General features: G+C 48.7%; 1 protein-coding gene across 1 annotated transcript in view; it reads right to left on the bottom strand.

Annotated features, from left to right (window-relative positions):
* Positions 1-17,835, bottom strand: part of SPTB (spectrin beta, erythrocytic) — a 129,955-nt gene that overhangs the window by 46,508 nt on the left and 65,612 nt on the right. The window contains exons 3-11 of the mRNA XM_084793556.1: positions 8,708-8,859; positions 6,908-7,081; positions 5,667-5,758; positions 4,992-5,072; positions 4,576-4,691; positions 3,942-4,054; positions 3,045-3,232; positions 1,318-1,435; positions 340-498 (exon numbers count right to left, since the gene is read on the bottom strand). Of these exons, the coding sequence (XP_084649682.1) occupies positions 340-498; positions 1,318-1,435; positions 3,045-3,232; positions 3,942-4,054; positions 4,576-4,691; positions 4,992-5,072; positions 5,667-5,758; positions 6,908-7,081; positions 8,708-8,859 (1,193 nt within the window). The remainder of the gene's footprint in view (positions 1-339; positions 499-1,317; positions 1,436-3,044; positions 3,233-3,941; positions 4,055-4,575; positions 4,692-4,991; positions 5,073-5,666; positions 5,759-6,907; positions 7,082-8,707; positions 8,860-17,835) is intronic.

Below are 17,835 nucleotides of genomic sequence, written 5' to 3'. Positions count from 1 at the left end.
GGGCCCCCGTTCTAGTCTGCGAGGCTCTACTCTAAACAGGAGACTGTATAACGGCCGGGAGTGTAACTCAGTGGTGAAACGCTTGCTTCGCATGTTGCAAGAAGGTCCAGGGCCCGACATCCAATGAGAGCAAGAGACAGACAGAGAGACACAGAGAGAAAGAGAGAGACTTAAACCCTAAGAGTCTTTCTTCTTCAGATACAGGTCTGATCCAGCTGAAACCTGCAAGGCTGAAAGGGGGTTATCTGGTTGCTGCTGAGACGGGCTTGGGTTCCAGTCCCATTGAGAGCAGTGGTCTAAAGCGCTTCCCCTGTCCTCCCGCCACGCTGTGACTCTGACCTGGGTCACGAGGCGCTGATTTTCATTGAGCCACGTCTCTCTCATGGCAGCCTTTCGGTCGAACCGCCGCGCCAGCTGCTCCAGTTTCTCCTGCCGAATGAGCTCGCTCCTCAGGGCCAGCTCCCTTTGGTACTCCGCTTCCTCCAGGCTCTCCCAGGCCTGCATGGGGCAGAGGAGAATTCTTGGGGAACAGGAAGAATATGTGGGCTTGGGGTTGTCTCTCTTTTACCTGACACTGGATGACTGTATGAGTCGAGGGAGATTCCCGCTGCTCTGGGGGTAAGGTGGTGGCAGATTAAAGTTTAGTAACGTTCCTTTGAGTTTTGTTTGTTTGTTTGTTTATTTGGTTTTTCAAAAGAGGGTTTCTCTGTGTAGTCGTGGCTGTCCTGGAACTCACTCTGTAGACCAGGCTGGCCTCGAACTCACAGAGATCCGCTTGCCTCCGTCTCCTGAGAACTAGGGTTAAAGGCATGTGCCACCGCCGCCTTTGATTTTCGTCAGGGTCAGAGCAGTCGAAGACTTGCCAGTTTCACCTCCGCTAAGCCTGCCGCAGACACTGGCTTAATAATAAACGCTTTCCTCCTCCGTAGGTGCTCAGCAAGTCCTTGTTGACTAAAGAGCCACCTCCACTCTAATAGAGCTTCCAGATGGTGCTAAGTCTCCAGACCGCTGCAAACGTCACACAGCAGGTCCCTCCTGTCACACATAATTAACATTCTAGACTCAACAACAAACTCAAGGTTTAGTAGAGGACAGGCCACCAAAACCGGCCCGAAGGAATGATTCTGGGTGCCTAAAGAGACTGAAACGTGAAGGGCACGGAGTAGAGTCTGACCTCTGTAGAGACATTCAGAGGACTCCCTTAAATAGCCAGAATGTAATAAACGCCAAACAGAGTGACTGGGTCTAGCCCTGCTCAGTGGCCAGCCCCATCTCCTCCTCTGGAGCTCAGAAGGACAACTGAAACTGCCACGGTACCCGGTTGATGTCAGACACCAGCTTCCCATCATGAGGCGTGTACACTTTCTGATTGTTGGCTCTCATCCGGGATTGGATGGTGAACAGGAGCACTTCCAGGTTCCCCTTCTCCTGAAACCTGTGGGGAACAGGATCAGGGATGGCGGTGTTGAGGCCCCCCACGGGCAAACTGCTTGCTGAAGTCGGCACGGAAACCTCAACAGGTCTAGGTACCCGCTAAAGTATCAGTCGCTCTCACTGGCAGGGATCAGATAGAAACTTGCGTGTTTACAACTCAGTTCAGAGAAAAGGCAATGGCCATCAGAGAATTCATTTGCTTCCATAGGGTTTAGCTGACTGGAATATTTGGGTAACCCCAATAAATACTGAGTTTTACCAACTCATACAAAGAAACCTTTCTCCATCCTACAAGCGAAGGCTTTTCAGACAGATTGTTTTTAGTCGATCAAACCTTAGAAGCAGCGTTATCCACACAAGAACACACTGCATGGAGAGCAACTTTTACCCCAGTCTCAATTAGCTGGTTCTCCCAAGTCCTACGGGCCAGATGTAGTCAAGGGTCCAGGAAAGGTATCGAGGACAAGGTCCAAGTGGGGGTGCACTTTCACCCTTCTTCATGTACCAAGAGTCTAACCACTTCTACTCCTGACCACAGCACTGAGGAATCAGCTGTGTGTCCATCCTAACGTACCTCAGTGCTCAGAAGTGCTCCGGAAGCCTAAGGCCCGGAAGCTCTGCTGGTACAGCCGAGAGGTAACACCCTTGTGTACTGGGCCTAGTGTTATCGGTTTTGAATTCAGGTCATTTAAAGTGGGTTAGTGTCAGACCAGAAACCTGATCTAGGGTTACAGAACATCCTGGATGCAGTGTCTCGTTTTCCCCTATTTGAGAGCATTGAATGAAGAGTGTGAGATGAGAGGAGGAAGAAACAGAGGGCATCACTGATGAACTAGAAGCTTCTTTTCAGAGGTAGACAAGCTAAGAGAGCCTGGAATTCCTGATTGTATATGCACGTGTGCATATTTGCACATGTGCATATTTATATGTGTGCATCTTTGTAAATGCATATGTATGTGCCTGCATAGCTATGTGTACCCATACCTGTGTGTGCATGTGTTCACGTACATGTTTTGCATAGTCGTGGATATTCGTTGATACATATGTGCATGGCTGTATCTATACACACCTGCATAACTTTGTGTGGTTGTGTATGTACGTGCTTATGTTCATTATTCATGAACGCACAGGTGTGGGCATGGTTATATGTGCATGTGTGGCTGTGTGTGCACACGTGTGGGGCAGTGGGGCGGAGCTCCTGAGAAGTAGGCTTAGTGCTTTGCTGATGAGCAGTGACAGATGGGTGTACTTGATCACCACAAGGCCCCACACAGGGCACTCAGGGGATGGTAGGACAGAGGTCGTGACCTGAAAAGAAGCCCATGGCTCAGGGGACAGACTCACTAAGAGGAGTTAGCCAGCACCAGCTCTCCAGAGAAGACCAAGATGGCTCCTCTGTTGGCCTTGGGAGCCTAGAAAAGCACTTTCTTTATCTGTAAAACAAGTTACTCATCAATGTCAGCAAGCTGGATGGCACGGGAGTGGGTCAGCCAAGGAGACAGATGTCCTGCTGTGGAACTCAAGGATACGTTGTCATAGGACCCAACCCCAAGCTCTTGACTTTTTCAGGCCCCAAGGACTGACCGCCCTCCTAAGTGTCAGGGCCTTACTTGGGTGGCTTCTCCACGGTCCGGTAGGTGCTGAAGGCCTGTAGCTGCTGCTGGACACCACTCAGCGAGTTGGCAAACTTGCGGCTGTTCAGAACGTTGATGGTTTGCTCAATCCAGGTGAGCAAGTCTGAGGCTAGCCCACTGTACTTTTCAATCATCTTCTCCGTCTCGATGGCATGGTCAATGACCTAGGGAATCAGAAAGGAAATGCCGCCAACAGTGCTACCAGTGTGAATGGCTACCATCAGTGTGAGGCACACTGGGGCTTCCTCAGCTGTCTCTCAAGCTCCGTAGTATTCTGGGTTGGGTTGGTTCCTTGACAGCCCACATTGCTAAAGGAATAGAGAAGACGTGGGTGACGCCCTCTCCTGCGCTGACTGTAATGAGGTTCAGTGGGAGTGTCCCCCTCATTCAATCCTATAGAGGATCAGTACGCTTGCAGAGCCCCAGAGGGGCGGGTGCCTTGTTTAAAACTTCATTAGGAATCAAGGGCACACACAGATGGATGAGGACCTGAAGCCCCAGCAGGGCATGGCATTCTACACAGAGAGATGTGCTCCTGGTATACTGTGGGAGCCTGTGCAGTCTGACGCCCGCCACAATCAACAGAACAAATTAAGACCCTGTGGTTCGTGGAGAGGGGCGAGTCTGGGAGACACACACAGGCTCAGACCTGGGGCTGTAGCCCATCAGGGCAGACTTGAACATTCTTTGGAGTCAGCTGGAGCATTTTTTTTAGGGGACTTTCGCAGAACTGGGGAGTAGGTGTTCTGCACATCAAACTGCAGCTGGGGACCCAAACACAACACTTTTTGGGTAGGCGAGGAGCTCACACTCAGGGCCTGGGGCCATCAAACAAAGGAAGGGTGCTAGTGCGCTGGGCACACAGCTCGGTACCTTGCCGACGCGCTTGCCCTCCACAGCCAGCACCTTCATCTTGGAGAAGTAGTGGTAAAACGCCACCACATAGGTGATGATGGACTTCTCGTCTGGGTTCTCAGTGAAGACATCTGCAAGAGGGAGACAGGACATCCTGAGCACCAAAACTAGAGCCCCAGAAAGTCACACTTCAAACATGTAGCCCCACTTCCTCCACCATGAAGTTCAACCGTGTACATCGAATGAAAACTAACAGGGCATGAAATGGAGGAGGAGTAGCTAGGTGCAGTGGCGGAGGCAGGAGGATCAGGAGTTCAAGTTCAGCTACACAGTTCTAGAAGAAGCAAAACAAAAACAAAAATAAAAACAAAACAAAAAAACTGAGTTGAGGTCTTTGATTTCAGACAGTGATGAGATCCACATTAAAATCATAAACTAGAAAAAAAAAAGAATGAAGGGGGATCCAGGGCCTCAAGGACCTTCCTGATAAGCCAGGCGTCTGCTGGAAACCTACTTGTCATGGAGGAACAGAGCAGGGCCCTGGCTTAGCCCCAACGCCTCTGGGTCCGTGGCTCACCTGCCAGGCACCTGGACCAGCCCTGGGAGGGAGTCCACCTAACTGATCCAGAATGGTAAAGTGGGTGTGGCTCACCTTCGGGGTCAAGGAGTGGGATGATGCCCAGCTGGCGCTCGGCCACGTCAAAGGCATGCTCCAAGTTATGGCGGGCGTTGGAATCCTTCAGCTTGTCAAAGTCAATGAGGTCAGGCCTGGGGACAAGAACTGAACTGTTAGGATGGAGTGGCCATCGGGAGGTGGGGGGTGTATCCCACATATAAGACAGCTGCAGCATGAAGCAAAGATGCTAGACAGATGCAGGGAGTTGGGAAGGCAAGAGAAATGAGACACAGGAGCAAGAGACAGGGCAGCTGTATGACCATAAGTCGAGGGAAGCAGGAGCACTGGGAGAGGCCAAGGGTGAACGAGAAGCCGCAGAGGCAACAGGTACCCCTAGCCTCTAGTTAAGTGCAAAGTATCGACTCTTCCCTTGGCACCAGGGATCCCCTTACCGGTGTTTATGTATCAGCGCATTGAAGGCCAGGCCATCCTTCCAGCTCGAAGTGAAGTTGGTGACGTTGACATGGGGGTAGCTGCATCCAAGAGAAACATTAAGACTAAGAAACAACTTCTTCTGAGGTCCCAAACAAGCGTCTAAGGGGAGGGCTCGTATTCCAGGAGAGGAATAGGCCTGTCCCCCTCCTGAGCTGCTTCAAACGTAAGAGCGCTCAGCTAAGTCACACACCATAAACTGTGGCTCATTACTCAACAGGTTTCAGTCAGACCAAGGCAACTCTGGTAAGGAGTCTTGAGCGGCAGGCCTTGAAGAATGAGGTTAGGACAAACTTGAACTAATTGTCCCAAGGCCGCTGTAGTTCTGGGAGACTGATGTCTAGCGGCCCGAGGGCAGTCATTCTCAGCCTGTGGGTTGTAACTCCTTTGTGGGGGTCGGGGGGAGGGTGTCGCGTGACCCTTTCACGGGGGTCATATGTCATATACCCTGCATATCAGATATTTACATTGCGATTCATAACTCATGACAGTTATAAGTTTATGCTTAGGGTCACCACAACATGAGGAACTGTGTTCAAGAGTCACAGTGTTAGGAAGGTTGAGAGCCACTGCCCCAGAGGAAGCAAGGGGCTAACAGGAAACATGATAGTGGCAGGCTTCCAGGGCATACACACCCTGCTGTCTTCATCTGGCACCACAAGAGCAGAGCATCCTTGGCTGAGCGTGTCTCCCGACCTTCTTGAGTTTGTACAACAATGTCCTGAATCTGGGGGTGGCAGAATAAGAGAAGAGTACATCTGTTCCATGGCGCTGGGCCTTCCTGCTTTCTGGGGGGGGGGGGGGGAGGAACTCCCTCCTCTGTCCTTTTATCTGTAGCACTCATCCCGACCGCACCCCCACACTCTGAGGTCCTGGGTCCCAGTCACCTACTTCTCTGCCTCAGTCAACCAGAATGACATAGAGATGTCACCCTGTATCAGAGGTGACAACTTTAGGTAGATTACTCTAATAGGAGTTTAAGAACTGACAAGAAGATGCCATGGCACCTTCCTCTGAAGATACAGCAGTGCCTCATGGGGCGGCGGTACAACATCATGGATGCTGGGTGGTATGTTAACTTGATTGGACTGAACTATGGCTAGCCGACCAGAGAAGCACACTCCTGGGTATGTCTGTGAGGGTGTGTCCAAATGTGGCTAACTAAAGGGAAGAAGACACACCTTGAACGTAGGCGGTATCACCTCCTATGGCAGAGGGGAAGGACCAAGGGGAGTGCCTTGAATTTCAGATGAGAAAACATTTCTAGTTTTAAAAGTATAAAGGGATTTTTTTTTCTGCACATTTTTTTTTTTTTGCAGTTTCTGAATCAGATTATTTCAAACACTGAGACGTTGCATACAAAGGACAAGGGTTCTATGTAGGACCTCCTGCGGCAGGTGCTGCATGCAACAGACTGCAACCTTGTGACAAGTCAACTTCTACTTTTCACCGCAAAACACCAGCCGGGCAGCTGTCCTGGGCTGTTGCACTTTGGGATGGTAAATCATATAGGTCCTGGGCTGGAGAGATGGCTGAGAGGTTAAGGGTTAAGACTGCTCATCCAGAGGTCCTGAGTTCAATTCCCAGCAACCACATGGTGGCTCACAACCATCTATAATGTGATCTGATGCCCTCTTCTGACCTGCAGGTGTATGTGCAGCCAGAGCACTGTATACATAATAAATAAATAAGTAAATCTATCTTAAAGAAAAAATAATGTACGTCCTCCATCCTATCATCACTGGTCCATAGGGTGGGCTTCTAGCCACTCTAGATGTAGATGTACATAAATACACTCTAGTCACCATTTCTAAGGTTCTCAGCTCCTGACCAGCTTTGAGAGGTCCCCCCAGGTTCTTCTACCCACAGGGCCTACCTGGAATCGGAGAATGATGGTCCAGATGAGGCCCAGGACCAGGCGGTGGTTGCCATCCACGATGTCATGGGAGCCCATGTTCTCCAGGTGCACGCGCTGCTCCTTAAGGAACTGCAGGGCTTTGTCCACGTTCTCCAGGCAGTGGATGCGCATCTTGCCTTTGGTGGGCCTTGGCTAAGGGATAGCAATGGCCTTGTGAAGGGACCTCACAGTCACACCAGAGGTGGCTGCAACCTGTATCAGCTGATGTCATCAGTTCCACCCTTCATCTTCCTGGTCAAATTCCAGGCTCCACAGTCGCTCCTGACACTTTGTTTTTTTTTTAACATTTATTTATTTTCAACTTTATGTTTGTGGGCGTTTTGCCCACAGTGCACCGTGTACATGCAGTGGCCACAGAGGCCAGCAGAGGGCACTGGGTCCCCTGGAACTGGAGTTACAGGCTGCCATATGGGCCCTGGGCATTGAATCCAGGTCCTCTGAAAGAGCAGCCAGTGCTTAACTGCTGGGACATCCCTCCAGCCCTCCCTCACACATTTCAACTCCTTTTAGCAAAAATTCAGAAGGTTCCTATATCAAGCATTCAAACAGGCTTCATGAGAGCCCTTCTAGGTCTGACACAGCCTTCTGGGTGGGTGCTAAATGACAATCAAACCCAATGACACAACAGGCAGCGAAAGGAGTGCTCTCTGGGCACCAAGCATAGTTCAAAGAGCCACTCACTGGTAGTCGGTGGTAAGAATGGTGTTTAGACTGGTGGTTGACAATGGCCCCATCCCTACCAAGTCTTCTTCCTCCACTCAATGTCCCAGACAGAACCCAATGGATTATTATTAATGCTAATGTATGGGTATGTATGCACATGTGTGTAGATATGGAGGTGTGTATCAGAGGACAACCCTGGGTGTAATTCTTCAGTCACTGTTCACTATTTTGTTTTGTCTGGGTTTGGATTTTTGAGACAGTCCCTTACTGGTCCGGAACCTGCCAAGTAAGCTAGACTGGCCAGACAGAGAGTCCCAGGGATTCCCCTCTACCCACCTCCCCAGTGCCGGGCTTAGGAAAGCACGCACACCACCATGCCCAGCTTTCCTTATGAGTGTGCTGAGCCTTGGACTCAAGCTGTACCAGCTTGACCTATGTCTCCTATGTCTTCTGAAGAGATCCTGGGGCAACTCCTTCAAGTGGAGTTCCTATGTGGGTTAAGAGGCAAGAAGTGCGGCTTAGGATTGAAAGGGTAGAAGAAAAAACACTTTTCATTCAAACCCCGAGGATCCCACAGTACCTGAGTCTATGCACGGAGGAAGTGAAAGCAAAGAAGATCTTCCCTGAGAGGCCGAAGGTCCCAAAGGAAGTGTTGGAGCAAAGCATATCCCCTCAGCACCATTGTGCTGAGCAGGGACAACCGAGAGGCCCCTAACAGGTTTCCACTTGGACTTATGGTAGAACATTCAGCAACCTTTCTACCACGCTTCCCTCTCGGTTCTAACAGCTCATACATCTAGGCCCATGGATTCCAGCCTCAGATGCCCGGACCCCAGAGAGAAAGGCAAAGCTCTGCAGAGCTTCTGGAATGAGCATAAAGGGTTGGGAGTGGTGAGAAGATCTGAGAAGAAGTCAGAGAGCCCAGTCAGCCACGCTGAGCCTTGACATGATGAGAACAGGAGCCTCAAAGACGGACAGAGAGAAACCCTGGCAAGTCAAGGGAACCCTCTGCATTCCAGCAAACGCTTTTCCTGAAGAGGTGCTGATGGCATCAGCCACAGGCTGGGAGGGGCCTGGCACGGATGAGAACCTTACCAGCATCTCTCCGGAGAGCACCTCCAGCAGCTTGATGAGCATGCGCCCATCTCGCAGGTCCTTGTAGAGATCGCTGATGCGGCAGGACACTCTCGCCAGGTGGGAGTTCACCCATTTCGTAAAGGTTTTCTTCTGAACAACTTCCCGCTCATCTGTGTGAGGAGAAGAGGCACGGGTGAGCTGCCCTGGGCTGGCAGGGCTGGTACCAACGTGGAGCTGAAAAGCTTTACTGTAATGCTAGTGTCATCCTTGCCTGGCAGAGGAGGCTGCTGCAATCATCCCGCCTCATTTCTGGGAGTATATGCCAACCCTGGCAAGTCTGCCTCATTTGCCTCTCCATTCTCAGGGACCACAGGCCAACAGAAGCAAGGAAGTGGAACAGTCACCACCATCTCCACCTCCACCTCTACCACCTTCACCACCACCACCACCACCACCACCTCCACCCCCCCACCACCTCCACCCCCCCCACCACCCACCACCACCTCCACCACCCTCTCCACCACCACCACCACTGTCTATGCATTGTAACAAGACACCCTGACCAGCTACCTGTTTCCAAATCTGGCAAATATTCTGCGCTATTTTGCCAATGAATTTAGATTTTAATACCAGCTCTATCCATCCATCTATCCATCCATCCATCCATTCATCCATCCATCTCTCCAATCTTCCATCTATTCTATCCATCGATCTATCTACCTACCTATCATCTATCTATCCATCCATCCATCCTTCCCTCCCTCCCTCCTCTTTCCTCCCTCCACCCACCCACCCAATCCCCCTGCCTAGAATACTAGCATCCTCCCACATACCCTTCACTTAATTCCTATTTGTCCTTTACAATTAGGGCAGATGGGTCTCTCAGGAGGGCTTTTCTCCACTCAGGGCTCCTCGTGTGTATTGTGATTCCTGAATTCTCACTGTCAAGAATTAGCTGAATATACAACTTTCCTACAAGACTGTGGGTTTGTAGACTGTGGGCTCAGGGGGCCCAGAGAAACCTCTCCTTTGCTTCTCCATTCTCAGGCCCTGAAGCTCACTGCCGAGCAAGGTGTCTATAGTTGTATTGAGGGGCCCAGTGAAGCATTGATTCAGTTCTGTTATGGGCCAGGCCTGTGCTGGGCCTAAGGACACACTGCATGCTCTCAAGCAGTTCCTGCTATGTAGAAAATGAGAAGCTGCAAATGAGTTGAGATGTACAGAACTCCGATCCTCGTGAGGTTAAAGGGTAGACCAGTTTATATGGGGACCTACTGGCACCTCTGTGCAAGTAAATACTGATAGGGTATCCAGGCTTGGGCTTGAGAGGCGACAGAGACTGCAAATAAAGGGGAAAGGATGGCACAGAGGAGTAGCAAGGAAGAGGAGAAAATTATGATAGAAATAACAGGAGAGAAGACAACAGATGCCCTCACCGTTTGGTTTTGTGAACAGTGTGTGTGTGGACTGGGCTCCTAGGCACTTGCCTTTGAAGATTCAGTGAAGGAGCTGACCTGACAGTCTGGACCTGGGCCCCACAGGATCCCTAACCAGAGTGTGGGTGGGTGGGTCACAGCCAGGGCAGACACAGGAGGGAATGTCAACACTGGGAGAAGAGGTTAGATGTGCGCTCAACTGAGACCAAACCATGGAAGGGCTGGCTTTTTAAATTATTAAATATCAGGCTTAACACACACACACAAAAGAGGAGCTAAGGCAGTGCTGCCCCTGGGGCGCGATGCTGGCAGCTCCGGAGGCTCGCAGCATCAAATTCCTTCTTCGTGGCTATTTTAGTGTTAAGAACTCGGTGTCTTTATTCATCTGTTCATCCATTCAAGAAATGCTCACTGTGCAACCGTAAAGTGCTCAGCACTGAGTGGAGTCGGAGGGAAGTCAAGGACAAGCCGGAGGGTCCCTACGCTGAGCAGACAGACTCAATGACAGTCACATATAAATACCTCTAAGGTAGCCACTTAAATAAGCTTTCCATGCCGTGGAAGAGCACTGTGCTGATTCTAAAGAAATGTAAACTTAAGTGTCATTCACTCATTCTGGGTGTCTGGGCCAAGGAAATCCCCGATGCATCCTTCTGTCAGCAGCAAACTAAAATATTTTCTTGATTTCAAGAGCTGTCCCCTTTAGGGGGACAAAAAGTACGTAAAGTTTTGGTGATACGCTGGGTAACACAGTTGTCTTTATTCTGGGGTATGCTGGGATTCAGCAGAGCCAGCTAGAGCCCCACCCCCAAGGCCCTCCCTAGACCTGTTCCTTAAGGCAGAGGTTGAGCCTTTGACCAAGGGTCAGGAGGTTTTAGCCACAATAGAGGTGAGTGCCCTCAAAAGCTAGCACCCTCTTTTTGTTTCCTAACTCTCCTGATAGTAGGAATCCGAAGAGTTCATTACATGGTGTGTAGTGCCAAACCCTGTTTATTTGTGCCTGGCAACGTGCTTCCAGTCAGGGACCCAGAATGTAACTCCAGGCTGCTGGGCTGGCACACTGGTACCCAGGTCTCATAAAGCACCCTGAGCTCTCCTCAGCTTTCAATAATACACAACGATGCTGGAGTTGCAGGCTTGGAGCACAGCAGATGGCCTCTTGGCTGCCTTAATTTAAGGGGGAGATTACCCAGAATCCCTAGCACCGCGAAACACTTTGCAGTGTTGAGACATGGGAAAGATTCCGAGAGGCTAATGATGATCAAAAGCAGAGTAAGGGCCCAGGGGTGGGGATTAATTTCCATTAGCTGTTCTCTCGGCTGCTGCACATTGGCATGCTCAGCACATTCCTCCCCCAAGACCTAGACACTCCTCAGGAGCAGTCTGAGCGCAGGAGAGGCCAGTGGCCCTGAGCCAGCTGTATTGGGAGCCATGGTAGTATGAGCAGGGAAGAGGGTACTGTGCATGAGGCCTGCTGTTCACAAGGGGCCCAACAGTCCTAATATCTACCCTGAAGGAAAAGGGGGAGACAGAGGAGGAGGAGGAGGAGAAGAGAGGAGGAGAAAGAGGAGAAGGAGGAGGAGAATACATAGGAGGAAGAGACAGAGGAGAAGATGGAGGAGAAGGACGAGGAGGAGGAGGAGGAAGAGGAGGAAGAGGAGGAAGAGAAGGAGGAGGCTTCTTCAGCAAGGCCCTGCAGGCACTAGTACCTATTTCTAGAGCCCTGACCTTGCCCATGCAGGAAGGGGGCGGGCAGTGAACAAGGATGGGCCATGCCTCAGTAGCATGGGAGCACAGCCTCTCTGTTCTCCTCTGCTTCTCTTCCTTTCTCACTACACCTTAAGTTGGGGCCACACGCATTCTCTCATGTGTTAAGGCTGCCCCAGAAAATTCATCTTCTTCACCAATCATCCCTGACCCAGAATTACTGGCAGGGTGTTTTGACAGGTGAGCTCTCTTACAATTCCTTTTCAAAAGTTTAGCTTGAAGTCAAATATACCCGTGATAGCGAAACCCTCAAACATCCGCCCACTGACAAGCAAGGCTGCACACGAACAGTGCCGGCACACAGAAAGGTGTCATCCTTTGACCACAGTCACTGTCCTAGAGGCTACTGGGACATAAGACTGAATGGCTCAGTCCCTCAGTAAGGCTCTGTTTCAAGAAAAACAGGCTCATATTCACTAACAGTTTGTTTTTTGCAGCCTTATAAGAAATAAAGTTTGTTTTCACAAGACTCTGTGGCTAATCAGGGTCATTCACTTGACGACATCTGGAATCAACCAAAACATAAGTCGCTCAGTATGTCTGTGCAGGATTTTCTGATTGGGAGACCCACTCTAAATCTGGGGCACATCTTCCAATGGCAGTCCACATACAAGGACATGGAAGAAGGGAGCTCTGGCTTCCGGCTCGCCCTCACTCTCCCTGGCAAAGCAATCTATTCTGTTGCTGAGGCGGTCCTTCGCTGGTATTAGAAACCAGTTCAGGATTCCAATGTAGACTGAAGACCAGGAGCTGTCTAGGAATCCTCCAGGCCTCCAGCATCAGACAGGGGCTGCTGACCTTCAGTTCAGATTGAACGACTACTCGATCTTTGGCCCTCTGTTGGGAGACAGCCACTGTTGGACTACCCACACAGACTTCAGCCTGTAAGGCTTCTGATAAATGGCGCGCACACACACACACACACACACACACACACACACACACACACACACTATCATACACTCACACTACACGCACACTTCATTCTGTCAGTTGTCTCTTTAGAGAATTAGAGAGCCCTGACTAATACACAAACGCTGCACACAGTAACACTGGATTAGCTACCAGATGAGCAGCAATGTTGCCCATGGGGTCAGTGAGGAGGAGGTCGTGCTGACAACTGGAGTTGTCAGAAAGGTCTTCAGGAAGAAAAGCAGTTTGGAAGGGCAAGAAGGAGATGAGATGGGCCCAGGCACACAGGGGTGGGAGGCTGCTCACAGGCCACAGGTTAGGAGACTATGTATAGAAAACAGGCTTTAAATTAGACATGAAAATCTCTGGAGTGATGGTTTAGACATAGAAACTAAGAGGCCCCGAGTTCAATTCCGAACCATCAAGAAGGCAAAGACAAAAATTGGGGCATGAGGGGGAATGTGAAGGAATGTTTTAATGTTTAAATTTAATTCTAGAGACAAAGGAAGCAGGGAAGGTGTGGCAGGGTCGCCCCAAAACATTAATTCGCAATGACCCTAATGATAGTAAAGAGACAAAATGGTTCAGGTTACATCTTAGAATAGTATTTAAAGTCTACATAGAGACAACCTTAAAAGACCCCAAAGGCCTACTACAAAAGAAAATTTGAACAAATGGAAAACTCAAAACCACAAAAACTTCAAGTTTAACCTGATAAAACGGTGTGCCATTATCACATGAAAGGTGGACATAGTGTTGAAGAAGAAACAGGCCTGGCACATATAGGTATTTAACATCTGATAAAAGTACATTTCAAATATGTAAGAAAAAGAAAAAATTGTTCAGTAAAAATTTTTGCAAAAGTAGATGACCACTCAGGGAAAAAAAATGAAAGTCATATTTCATATTGCAAGAAGAACTTTATTTGAATCAAAAACTGAAATGTACAAAATGAAACTATAAAATCACAGTAATCAATCATGGTAGAATAGCTGTTTAAAATAAGGCCTGTGGAGGGTCAGAAAATGAAAGACTGAAGGCTAAAATACATTGAAAAGTTGTATGAGGGACAGAACACTATGAGCAAGGGCGAACCAATGAGGAGAAATGCCATCGTGTGCATTAATCTGCTTCACGTGTGAAAAAAACACTGCTATAGTTTGGATCTGGAATGGTCCTCAACTGCCCATGCAACAGAGGCTCAACCTGGTCTACAGCTTGCTGCGCCTCAAAGGCAGTGGAAACTTGAAGATGTGGGGGCCAGTGGGAGGCTTTCAGGTGACTGGGGCATGTGGCAGATCGAATGGGGATGGCCCCCATATTTGAATTCTTGGTCCCTAGTCAGTGGCCATTTGGAAAGGATTAAGAAGTATGGCCTTGTTAAAGGAGGTGTGTGATGGGGGACCAGGCTTTGAGGTTTCGGAAGGCCAAGGCATTCCCAGTTAGCCCTCTCCGTTTCCTACTTGTGGATAAGAGGGTAAGCTCTTGGCTACTGCTCCTGCACCACGCCTGCCTGCCTGCCTGGTGGTCACAGACTCTAACCCTCCCCCAAGAAACTTGTTCTTCTGTACGTTGCCTTGGTTACGGCGTCTTAACACAGCTGTAGAGACATAAGACAGGATGTGTTCTCACAGTGGGTTATAGGACCCAGTGTTCGGTCTCCTTCCCCTCTGCTTGTGTGTGCACCTAAATCTTTGCTGTGAGGTCAGCAGCTCTGATCTCCTGTGTGCTTCCAGGGCGACATGCCACATGGCTAAAGGGCAAAGTAATACAGCCTCTACAGTTTTGGCTTCAAGACCTGTGAGCCAAAAAGAGAGCGGAATTTGACTCCCAGCACCTCCATGGGGGCCCACACCTTCTTCAACTCTAGTTCCGGGGAATCCAATACTCTCTTCTGATCTACGTGGGTACCAAGCACACATATGGCATATATACATACACACAGGGAAAACTTTTATAAACATAAAAAGGAAAAAATTAAAGCACACAAGCGTACACATAAGTAAACAAAACAAAAGAAAACAAAACAAAACAAATTGTCCTAATTGGAAAAGACAAGTCTGAGACAACTGAGAAAGTGTTTCTCAGATTTTGAGTATCAGGGAACTGTTAATTGTGTCAGGGATAAGAGCAGTACTAGATTTAAATGGAAAATGTTCTTGTTTTTCCGAGACAGTGATAAAGGTAATTAGGGGAAATGCTTGCAATGGTCTTTAATTTACTTCAAAATAATTCGGCCCCCATAGGCAGACATATCAGAGTGGTTTGTTTTACCTTCACCTCTGACACTTTCCTGTTTGGAATCTCTCATACTGAAAGTTAAAAAAAGCAAAAGAAAGGAACACAAAGACACAACTGCTCCACTTATCAGATGAAAACAGATCAGAAAGTCTGACAAAATAGAGCTCTGCAAGAACGAGGGGACACAGCACGCACACGCTGCTGGACAGGGCCAGCCTCTATGAAACGTGGGGGACACAGCACGCACACGCTGCTGGACAGGGCCAGCCTCTATGAAACGTGGGGGACACAGCACGCACACGCTGCTGGACAGGGCCAGCCTCTATGAAAGGCAGCTTGATGAGGACGGTCCCAAATGCACAGACTATCCCTAGTGACTCCATTTCAAAGAATGCATCCTACAGGCACACGCTGACATTTACAACATCACGTAGATTCGGGCTTACTCACTGTAGTTTTGGAAATAGCCAAAGATTAGAAATAACCTAAATGTACACAATTAGGGAACTTGTTACATTAAGATTATATGTTGTTACAAAGGAAAATTATCTAACTGCAAATAGAGTGAAGAGACTTTTATGTAGTCACATAAAATAATTTCAAGATACATTGGGTAAAATGTGTAAAACCGTGCAAAACTTAAAAAAACAAACAAAGCTATGAAAAATCAATATAGACTCTGTGCTTACATATGCATAAAATATTAAGGAAACGATACACAAGATGTAGTTAACACTGTGACCCAGCTATTTATTCCTCCCATGCCCATAAAATGCCTCGAGGGCTTCACGTCCCTCTCTCTTTTCTTTGTTCAAAATGTCTCAAAACAAAGAATGGCAGACTCAGGGTAGAGCCCAGGGGTGGAGTGTTTGCCTAACCTGCAGGAGCCCCAAGGCTCAAACTCTAGTCCCCAAACCAACAGACAAAAAGTAGAAAATGACAGCCACCATAACGATCAATAGGATAATTTATAGTGTTGGTTAGACTTGTGAGGAGATCAAGAAGGTTACATAAGAAGCTGCAATGACAAAATATATTTTGAGGCAAAACTCAGGCTCTCAAGCCATATGTGTAATATGACTTTATAAATAAAAGTAAATAAAGCTGGTGGCAAGACTATGGGTGGCATTTGTGTTCCTCTTAATTAGCCATATAAGTAGTTTCTACAATGAGCATATATAATTTTTAATAATAAGAAACAACAGATGTCATGGAGAATAGGTTCATAAGCCCTGAGAAACAAATAATAAAAACTTTGAAAGGCAGCCTTCTTGAAAGAGTCTGCATTGTAACCAGTTCAGATCCTGATGCTCTGGGAGAAGTTAGCAGGAAAGAGAGCAGAATAAGGAGAGGGCCATGATTGGCTCATGGAGCATAGGCCTGTGACTGGCTCATGGAGCATAGGCCTGTGACTGGCTCATGGAGCATAGGCCCGTGATTGGCTCATGGAGCATAGGCTCATGATTGGCTCATGAAGCATACGCCTGGCCCAGACCTGAAGACAAAGGTAAGCAGAGTCCCAACTCAGGCTTTCTCTCCAGTTCACTCCTGAAAGCCAAGGCTCAAGCAACCATGGTTGGCTCTTGGTCCCCTCAGTCCCCTCCGTCTCCTTTGCTCCCTCTCCTCTCTCTTAGCCCTACCCCTCCTCTCATGGCCTGGGTCAACCTGCTGGCCATGTCCAGGTCTACTACTTTCTCTCTCTGCTCTGCACTCTTCCAGATGCCTCCAGCTGTGCCCTCCCACCTCATATCTACAATAAAACTCTTCTCCTCAACCATGCTCTGCAGCAGTCGTGTCTTCACTTCTCTCGCAGCTAGCTGACCCAGAGCAGAAGCCAGAGAACAATTTGAATTTGGTCCTCTGGTGGTTCCAGGGTTAAGAAGTGCCTCCCTACCAACATGTTGGAGGACAGTGACTCTAAAAACTCTGAGTTAGTGGGATTGGACCCAGAGCAGATTGGGTAGGGAAACCAACTCAGAGTCACTGACAGACACCTCTCCAGGGGGTGACCCGAAAGGTCTGGATATAAAATAACACGGGCTCATCTGGAAAATTCTATGGATCAGGGATTTGCTGTCCCTGGCAGGTGGCAGTATCCTGAGGCTGTAAGCCATCAGTGACTCCAAGGTTTTGATCAAAGAGCGTCAAGAGACTTCAGGAGAAAAACAAACAAAAACAGGTGATAGGCATGCGGCCTGGGATGTAAAGCAGAGGTTGACCACGGAGGACTCAGGAATGTGCAATGCACCGGAGCACTTAGTGTAGGCTCAATTTTCTTAATAATTATACTTTATTACAAACTCACTAACAGAGTGCACCTCACTTATAACCCGACTAATCCGAATAATAGGAAAAGGAGATTAAAGAACACAATAATGAAACCTTAAGGATATCAGTTCTGAGGAACGATTCTCCCGGTGTAGTCAGCAGGCCCTCAGCAAACCTACAATTCAACCAAGGTTGTTCTTGGACCCTGGAACAGCAGCTGAGGCTCAGAACCTCAGCTGGAGCCCAAAGCCTTGAAGCTTTCCCTGGAGCAGTTCTCTCTAGGAGCATCTCTCGAAGTGTTGATAAACAGCCAAATCAATCCCAAGTCATCTCTCCAGCCTCCTGTTTTGGCCTCATATATATCCTCTCAGTCTCTAGTAGGATGTTTTCAGCTGGCCACATCCAAGCTCCCCCATGAAGTGGTTTGACTTCTAAGTGGAAAAACATCCTGCTCTCTCACTAGTCTGTTCCCCATCCCACACTTGGATCAAGACAAAAACATGTTTATCTCTCCTACGACTT

The sequence above is a fragment of the Acomys minous genome, assembly GCF_964271855.1.
Source record: "Acomys minous genome assembly, chromosome: 8".
NCBI lineage: Eukaryota > Metazoa > Chordata > Mammalia > Rodentia > Muridae > Acomys > Acomys minous.
Note: the sequence above shows the minus strand (reverse complement) of the source record. Positions and strands in the feature narration are given on the sequence as shown.